Source organism: Amphimedon queenslandica, unplaced genomic scaffold, assembly GCF_000090795.2.
Source record: "Amphimedon queenslandica unplaced genomic scaffold, v1.1 AMPQUscaffold_12936, whole genome shotgun sequence".
NCBI lineage: Eukaryota > Metazoa > Porifera > Demospongiae > Haplosclerida > Niphatidae > Amphimedon > Amphimedon queenslandica.
The window spans coordinates 39,910-49,219 of record NW_003546828.1 but is presented as its reverse complement, the minus strand read 5'-3'; the positions used below and the strand labels follow the sequence as shown (position 1 = coordinate 49,219).

The following is a 9,310-nucleotide window of genomic DNA, read 5'->3' as shown; positions in this document are numbered from 1 at the left end:
ACCACTTCACAGACCAGTCTACTGGGAACACCACAAATGGTATTTATTGATTTTTTTTCACTCCCAGAAGAGTGAGTTCAATAATTATATTGTATAATTTTTTTTATTAGTGAGAATAAGCCAGAGATTCCTTCTAAAGTTTGTTTCGTGACATATAAAGAGAGAGAGAGCGTAGAGACAGCCCTTCATCTCAGCAATACTGTATTCATTGATAGAGCACTGGTCGTAGCTCAATCTAGATTCGGTAATTAATTTTAATTGTGTGGGCGTTAACATTAAATAATTTTAAGTGGGTGTGGCATTAATTAATTAATATAATTTTTATTTTTTGCTTAGAAATTATTCCAGAAAAGCCGGTTGCTATGTCGTTAGCAGCACCAGCTGTAGCAGTAGCATTCATTGATAAGTCACTGCTAATAGGTAGTGGAGTTAATTCTGGTCCTCTGTTACCCACTCCACAGACCAGTCTACTGGGGACACCACAAATGGTATTTATTGAATTCATTAATAATGATTTATGATTCTCCTTTGATACGTATACATGTTCTTATGTTGTGTAGAAAGTTTGAGCTGATTCCGATTAAAATTAGATTTTATACGAATTTTTAAAGTTGCTCAAAGTTTCGTTTAAGCACCTGTACTGTAGCACATATAGCCCAAGGCCAAATTTTACCAAAAGTTAGAAGGAGTAGATTTTCTGTTTTTATTACATTTTCTGATACATATTGATGTCCTTAAGCTGTGTAGAAAGTTTGAGCTCATTCTAAAAAATATTTTTTGAGTTACAGCAATTTTAAGAAAACGTCAAAATTCTGAAAAATACCCAAGGCTATAGCCCATGGTTTTTTCCAAAAATGGCTCCGAAATCACCCCAAATTTTTATTACATTTTCTGATACATATTGATGTCCTTATGCTGTGTAGCAAGTTTGAGCTCATTCCGACAAAATTTTTTCGAGTTATGGCCATTTTAAGAAAACGTCAAAATTCTAAAAAATACCCAAGGCTATAGCCCATGGTTTTTTCCAAAAAATGGCTCCGAAATCACCCCAAATTTTTATTACATTTTCTGATACATATTGATGTCCTTATGCTGTGTAGCAAGTTTGAGCTCATTCCAATAAATATTTTTCAAGTTATGAGCATCTAAAGAACATTCAAACTTTAAGTCTTGCTCATACTCCAATTAATGCCCATCACTCAATGATTTGATTTGTGCATGTACAGTAACAAGCAATGAGACTTATATTAATTTATGTATTTTATTTATTTATTTATTTTTATTTATTTATTTATAGTTACCTAATCCTCTTGCTTCAGCATTCCAACAAGCCCAGGCAGTGGCTTCTTCCATTACAGCTAACATTCAATCACAAGATCCATTCTCAGCAGCTGATTCACCAACTGGTGGGTCAACTGGTCAATCAGCAGCTGCTCCAGTCCTACCATCAATGCCTCCTATCACTGGTAATGTTGATCCTTCAAAGATTGATGAGATTCGTAGAACCATATACGTGGGGAATCTATCAAGCACAGTAAGGGAGAAAAAGGGATTTAATTTATATATTAATTTTTTTTCCTTTTATTTCAGTTGCATGCAGATCAGGTTATGAATTTCTTTCTAACTTGTGGTGAAATAAAATATGTTAGGATGGCAGGAGATGAAATGCAACCAACACGGTTAGAATTATTAAATTATCTATTTAATTATATACTTGTACCTTCTCTCTCTCTCAGTTTTGCTTTTGTAGAGTTTGCTAATCCTGAGTCAGTACAAGTTGCTTTGCAGTACAATGGTGCAATGTTTGGTGACCGGCCGATAAAGTGAGTGGATCACATGATCTCTTCTACTGGTCACATGATTCTCACGTGATTTGTGTTTTCTTTATATTAACTGCAGTGAGACTGCTGGCCCTCATTACCTAAGAAATAACCCCACACCCTCCTCTCTCTCTCTCTCTCCCTTCTCTTTTTCTCTCTATGTCTTTCTTTACTTCTTTCTTTACCACCATTCTTCAGTATCTTTCTCACTATTTTTCACACACACACGTATACATGTATATACACATATTTCATTACACACACATACACACTTAACTATAAAGTACTGGTCTTACATTAACTGATAATAAGCAACACAGTAAGTGGAGGGAGACCTGATATGAATATGTACATGTATTTTGTATTAACTTTTAAAGAATAATATAGTTCTGTTGGGACAGCTCAGTTTATACATACACTAACACACATACTCTTCCATTCTCATTTACTAATCATTTGTTGTTTTTGTTTGTCATCTCTCTTTCTTTCTCTCCTTCAGGGTTAATCACAGTAAAAATGCAATAGTTAAGCCGCAAGGTAAAGCACCTGATGTAGCTCAAAGAGAAGTTGATGAGGCCATGAGGAAAGTGAGACAAGCCAGCCACTCCATTACTAACGTCATTGAACCAGGTGAGAGGGGGGGGGAGGGAGTGAGGGAAGGGTTAAATATTCCTGTTGCAGGTGCCAATAAAAACGAAGAAAAAGAAAAACGATCTTGTTCAAAGTCTCACTCAAGGTAAGCCCCACCTTTTTAAATTAAAGGGTGTGGTTATTGTCTTTATTAGGTCAAGATCGCGAGAGAGAAGACATGAGAGAAGGAGACACCGTTCACCATCACCTTATGAGAGGAGGAAGAGGCGGAGCTACTCAAGATCACCTAGACGATACAGTAGGAACTGGAGGTAAGAATGTATTAAGTAGTTATTATTGTTAGTTATTAAGAAGTTATTAATGCCAATTATTAAGTAGTTATTAATATTGGTTATTTAGTAGTTATTATTGCTAGTAGTTATTAAGTAGCTATTAATTTTTTGTTTATTATAGAGATTACAGAGGTGGGAGTGGTTACAAAAGAGGTCATCGATCTCGTTCCAGGACACCTCCTCGTCACTCCTACCACTCGCACCGGTCTTCCTATCGTCACCGGTAACCATAGCAACATATGGCTCCGCCCACTTTTATTGTGTTTATAGGTCACCTGATAAAGATAGGAGGAGACACTCGCGATCAAGAAGCCGTTCAAGATCTCATTCACCGAGAAGGAAATCATCATCAAGGTAGAATAAATGCTTTATTATTTATTATTTTTACTTATTTATTTTTTAATTATTTCAGACGTAAGGAAAGAGTGAAGGATTATTCCTACAGTCCTAGTCCAGAGAGGAGGAGGAGTAGTAAGAAATCTAAAAAAGACAAGAAGCACAAGAGAAGGTCTCCCTCTGTCTCTCCCTCAGTCTCTCCTCCTCCACGTAAAAGTAAATGGAATTAATTAATAATAATAAACATTAATTTTGATTATTACTACTAAGAATTTACATTTAGATCTGCATTAGACAATCATGGAACAAATGTATAAATTCTGCTATTTAAAATAAATGAATGTTTGAATCAAATGGTTTGAAAATGGAAATGCCACTTTGACTTTCACATTTATTGTTCACAAAAACGAATGAATTTTGAATGCCAGTACATTTATTATCTTCCTACTACTAGATGACTATTATATTTATTATTATTTTATTTTATTTTTTAGGAGGTGGTTCTGATAAAGGTGAAGGAGAGGAGGAGGAGGAGATGGAGGAAGAGGAAGAGTTCTCTGATGGAAGTGCTCCTTCTGAGGAGGAGAGACAATCAAGTCCTTCAGCATCAGAATAGAACATAATCTCCTTATTACCAATAAATCAGAAAATAGTGTACTAATTGATAAAATTATTGAAAACATGTTTTTCAAGTATCTACACCTTTATTTTGACCAAAAATGGTATCATTAGTAGAGTAGATAGATCACTATCTCACCACTTGCTATAAAAGCTGCTCATACCAGTCATCCATCTATCCTTGTATCTCTGACCAGTTGTCATAACAGTCAAGTGTTATATATAGTCTACTCCTACTTTTTCTGAAAAGCTGTCCTTTTTACTGTTTTACGGCCATGATTGATCTTTGTCAGTGGAGAGCTAAAATAGGACTCTGGAATTGTTCCTACCACAGTGCTTGTACTAGCAGTAGTGCTGGTAACATTTACTGTGGAACTAATGGAGCTGCTGGTAGTGGTAGCAATACTGCACAAGTGAAGACCCCTAGACTTGCTTTGTCTATTTTTTGTCTTCTCATCCTCCTCTTCATATCAGGAGATGTGGAACTTAATCCTGGACCCACTCTTACAGGTAAAGCTAATCTATAGGAACTAGTCTAGTGTTTATTATACATCACATGCAGATAAGCCAACAAAAGATGAATTGATTGAGTTATTGAGTAGCTCAAAGTTTACTGCTGGCACTTGGGAACAGTTTGCCTGTTGTCTTCCTAACATGACACAAGATATCATTACTGAAATCAAAGAGAGAGGATCAATAGAGGACACCATGAATGCTGTAGCTCAACACTGTCTTGATAATAATCCTGATATAACATGGTCAACAATCATGATGTCACTTTTAAATGCAAATGAACACATTTTGGCTCAGCAAATTTTGACAGACAGTAACAAGAAAGGTTAGAAGTTATCTAAATCTTGTATATCTTTTATTTCTTAAACAGGAGTACAAATAAATGCCACTAAAACAGTTCAGACTACGTTGAGAGCCCATTATTCCTGTTTATTTGATGCTACTAAGCATTGCTTAGAATCTGTTACTGTGGAATTTTTTTCTAAGGGTCTTATTAGCAGGGATGTTAAAAGCTCACCTTCTTTTGATAAAATTGAAAATGAATTTGTAGCATCATTATCTCTTTACAAAGAAGATATGACCAAATTAGAGAACAAATGTCGTAATTTTGTACATTGCCTTGCTAAAGCAGGTGGTCCAGCTAAAGATGCAGCCATTGCACTAGCTGAAGATTGGGAATGTGAAGTTTTTGATAAACATAGTCTGAAATGGTCTCTTATAGTTGACATTGAAACTAATACTGATTTATTTATCCCTTCAGAAATTTTGCTTAGCTCTGAAGTGCCTCAAAAAGTGCAAGATCTTCACAGAAAATTCCTTTCAGTGATGAAGCACATCAGAACTTACTATGATGAATGCAAGCAGTATAAAATTAAAGATTTTACTCGATACTTAACAGATGATTATGAAGAGCCTCTCACAAAAGAGCCTTTAACAAATTGTGAAAGTTTTGATATTCTACTTCATTCAGTTAAAACTCATTACAGTTTTTTCAATTTTGATTTAATTGAAGACCTTACAAAAGAATTCCCTCTCTGTGATGAGTTACAGTTGGAGCTTGACCAGTATGTACAAGAATTAGAACAGTTTAAGAAATCAACTGCACTACAACAAATGAAGGATGCAATAGAGCAAGTACCTATACCACATGAAGCTTCAGAAGCACATTGTAAAATTATCATAAAATTGACTGGGAGCTGGCGTAATAAAACAGTTAAAAGTCTTGAAAGCCTTATTCGTTACCTTTTTGAAAGTGATGCAAAGCGTGTCAAACTGATTAAAGTTAAGGTTGGGTCTATCGTTGTTACATTCTTGGCTTTTTCAAGAGCACAATCTCTTATTGACAAAGTACAAAATAAAATTCAGCTCATTCAGTATCTTGGTATATTTGGAATAATCATTAACAATGAAGTTATTATTAATAGAGAGGAAGATGGTAACTTCACATTTGAAGACTCACTTATAGATGCCATCAATCACATTGACAGTGATGCAGAATGTGAGAGAGTGGCACTACTTTTGATAAAACTTAAAATAAAACTAAGTTACCAGAACACTGATGGTCATACTGCATTAATGCTAGCTAGTGAAGGTGGACACATTGAAATTTTCAAATTGTTACTGCAAAATGGTGCCAATCCATTTGTACAGCTACCAACCAATGAAGGATACATTGGATTGAACAGTTTAGCCTGCACTGCTCTCTCTCAGCATATATACAAATCAATTGGAGGAGAAAGAATAATACCACGAAATGATACTTCAGTTGAAGACATGCTGGAAATGGCTGTTAAAGAAAGAGGAGTGAGTAGTCATTTTTATGAGCCATTCATATATATTATTAAAAATAATTTAAAAGAAAAGTTTCAATGGTTGCATAATTGTTTTTGTGCATTAGACAGTAGTTTTCTTGATGCAGCCACTAATATTTTAACTAGCAAAGCCTTGGTAACAGAAGCAGAACAACACTTTCAATTATACATCAAAGAAGATGCTACTTGTGAAAATGGTCATCAACTGTTGCAGTTGCTTCAACCTCATTACTCATGCTTAAACATTAACCTTCTCACAATACCATGTACTATCACAGAACCTATCAAGGAACAGGTAGAAGAATACAATACTAACCTGAAGATGTTCAAAGATACCACTAGCCTACTGGAGCTAGCAATGATGACTAGAGGAATGCACAGTCCTCATGGTGTTGGCTGTTCAAAATTGATCTTGAGATTCAATAAGCCATGGTGCTCAAGGACAATTGCTGAATTAAATAAAACGGAAAACTCTTTCTTACTACATATTTCCTTATTTCTAAACCTCATAGAAACCCATTACAATACTTCCAGCTGTACCTGTACATATTTCTTGCCTCATTTATCACAAACTGAACCCTTCATGGAAGCAGTTATTGAACAGAGAGATTTTCTATATAAGATAGGTGTATTTGAGGTTATGATTGATGATATTCCTATCATGATGGAAGATAAAAACAAGTCATTCACATTTGAGGAGACATTGCAGGAAGCACATCAAAATGACAATCAAAGTTTAGTGTATTTCTTGTTGGAACTTCATGTTAGTTTATCTCCAAAAAATGATAGCACTGACCTCATTATTGCTAGTAGAAGAGGAGATTTTTTGACTATTCAATCCATAATAGAAAAAAAACCTAATTTCAACTTTCAAAATAATGATGGATGGACTGCTTTGACGTTTGCTAGTCAATATGGACATCACCAGGTTGTTGAGCTATTACTGAATAAAAATCCAGATATAAACATTCAAAATAAAAATGGATGGACTGCTTTGATGCTTGCAAGTCGCTATGGTCATCACCAGGTTGTTGAATTCTTACTCAGTAAAGATCCAGATATTAACATTCAAAATAATAATGGATGGACTGCTTTGATGTTTGCTAGTCAATATGGATATCACCAAGTTGTTGAACTATTACTGAACAAAGACCCAGATATTAAGATTCAAAATAAATATGGATGGACTGCTTTGATGGTTGCTAGTAGCAATGGACATCACCAGGTTATTGAACTATTACTGAGTAAAGATTCAGATATTAACATTAAAGATAATGATGGATGGACTGCTTTGATGGTTGCTGCTTACTCTCGACGTCCTCAAGTTGTTGAACTCTTACTGAGTAAAGATCCAAATATTAATATTCGAAATAATGATGGAGGGACTGCTTTGATGATTGCCAGTACCAATGGACATCATGAGGTTGTTGAACTATTACTGAGTAAAGATCCAGATATTAATATTCAACATAAATATGGAGGGACTGCTTTGATGATTGCTAGTGCCATTGGACATCACCAAGTTGTTAAACTCTTATTGAGTAAAGTTTCAGATATTAACATTCAAAATAATGATGGGTGGACTGCTTTGATGCTTGCTAGTGGCAATGGACATCACCAGGTTGTTGAACTATTACTGAGTAAAGATCCAGATATTAACATTCAAAATAATGTTGGAGGGACTGCTTTGATGATTGCTAGTGCCATTGGACATCACCAGGTTGTTAAACTATTACTGAGTAAAGATCCAGATATTAACATTCAAAATAATGATGGAGAGACTGCTTTGATGCTTGCTAGTGCCAATGGACATCACCAGGTTGTTAAACTATTACTGTGTAAAGATCCAGATATTAACATTCAAAATAAAGATGGCTTGAGTGCATTTAGCATTTCTCTAATTTTCTCAAATTACTGTATAACAAAAATGCTTGTATCAGTTCCTGACATATCTCTTGATCAACATGCTCAGTTACTTGACAAGGCACGTTCTGGTAATTATATTAAAATATTAAAGCTTTTACTTGATTCTCATCCTAATCATATTCACACTATTGATGATAAGAAGCTTCATTCATTAGCAGTGGCAGCAGGAGTCAATAATTTTGATGCAGTTGAAATTTTAATTAAGAAATGTGACATCACATCAGAACACATCATTAGTGCTTTTACTGTTGCATGTTATGGAGGTCATTCTTCAATGATATATCACTTGTCTGAGAAAATAGCAACTCTTCCAAATAATGAGAAAAAACTATTAGTTGCAGCTGCTGGAGGAGATTTAAGATTATTAATTAGCATGATTAATGAAGTTGGTATGAGTCCAGATACTCCGCTAGTCACTGGTACAACTCCATTAATAATAGCAGCTTCATGTGGACACATTGAACTAGTTGAGGCACTAATACAAGCTGGAGCTGATGTTAACAAAAGAAATGGTGAAGGAATGAATGTACTGGATATAGTATATGGGATTGATTGGTATGATCGATCTGATATTAAACAGCTGCTATCTACTCCAGCAAAAAAACCCAATCTTGCTACTGCATCAGTCAAGACACTATTTGGTATAATTGGTATTAATAAGGTTAAATCATTTATGAAGAAAATTCAAACAAAAAATGAAGGTATCTTCTGAATAATTAATACACCAATGACAAATACCATGCCACAATTTGTGTATGAAATAATGATTAATTAATTCAGTTATATGTTTGTACTGTAGTTATGATAATACATGCATTAATTATTATTATTATTTGCTGACTCATCAGTTTTTATCACGTATCTTGACTCTAGCATGTCTGCTAGGTTTGTTTCTATGGTAACCTCATGAGTCTTCACATCAGGGGCGTATCTAAGCTCTGAGAGTTGGGTGGGCACGGAGGAAAAATATGCGGCGCGCGAAGCGCGCCGCAAAAAATTTTCAGAGCTAATTAATATTCATGATGGGCGTGGTCAATTAAATACTACGATTATTACTTTAATTAAGCTAAGATGTGCACTTCAGTGCTTATATTTTCTTCATTAGTAGTAGTACTGGCCTTGGGAAGACATTCAAACAGACTCAGCAGAGTTTCTTAGCCATTTTCAACTCGATTACTTTAATAATTAATGTGAATAGTCTAATAACTGATTGGTTAGTAGTAGTTATTATTTAAAAAATGGCAGCCCAATTGCCCAAATGGAACTATGGAAGTCTCTACCATGTCATCATTATATTTACACTGGCTAAAACTATTAGCTATGCTAGTCTTGTCTCATTGCTATCATAATAAAGTGAGCAATA

General features: G+C 34.8%; 1 protein-coding gene across 1 annotated transcript; it reads left to right on the top strand.

The window, feature by feature from the left end:
- The first annotated feature begins 7 nt into the window (after positions 1 to 7).
- LOC100632051 (splicing regulatory glutamine/lysine-rich protein 1-like) lies at positions 8 to 3,733 on the top strand. Its single transcript, XM_020002320.1, has 13 exons — positions 8 to 71; positions 111 to 244; positions 337 to 488; positions 1,298 to 1,534; positions 1,591 to 1,679; positions 1,737 to 1,823; positions 2,320 to 2,450; positions 2,502 to 2,556; positions 2,606 to 2,722; positions 2,865 to 2,966; positions 3,014 to 3,097; positions 3,156 to 3,295; positions 3,574 to 3,733. Exons 1-13 carry the CDS (start codon positions 37 to 39, stop codon positions 3,693 to 3,695), a joined length of 1,485 nt encoding a protein of 494 aa, XP_019857879.1. The 5' UTR covers positions 8 to 36; the 3' UTR covers positions 3,696 to 3,733.
- Positions 3,734 to 9,310: the final 5,577 nt, after the last annotated feature.

What these genes read in the sequence shown, in the direction of transcription:
- LOC100632051 (XM_020002320.1), top strand. Translation starts at nt 37, where the DNA reads ATGGTATTTATTGATTTTTTTTCACTCCCAGAAGA. An exon ending in TGTTCAAAGTCTCACTCAAG is followed by an intron (nt 2,557 to 2,605) that starts GTAAGCCCCACC and finishes TGTCTTTATTAG; the next exon opens with GTCAAGATCGCGAGAGAGAA. An exon ending in CTCTCCTCCTCCACGTAAAA is followed by an intron (nt 3,296 to 3,573) that starts GTAAATGGAATT and finishes TTTATTTTTTAG; the next exon opens with GAGGTGGTTCTGATAAAGGT.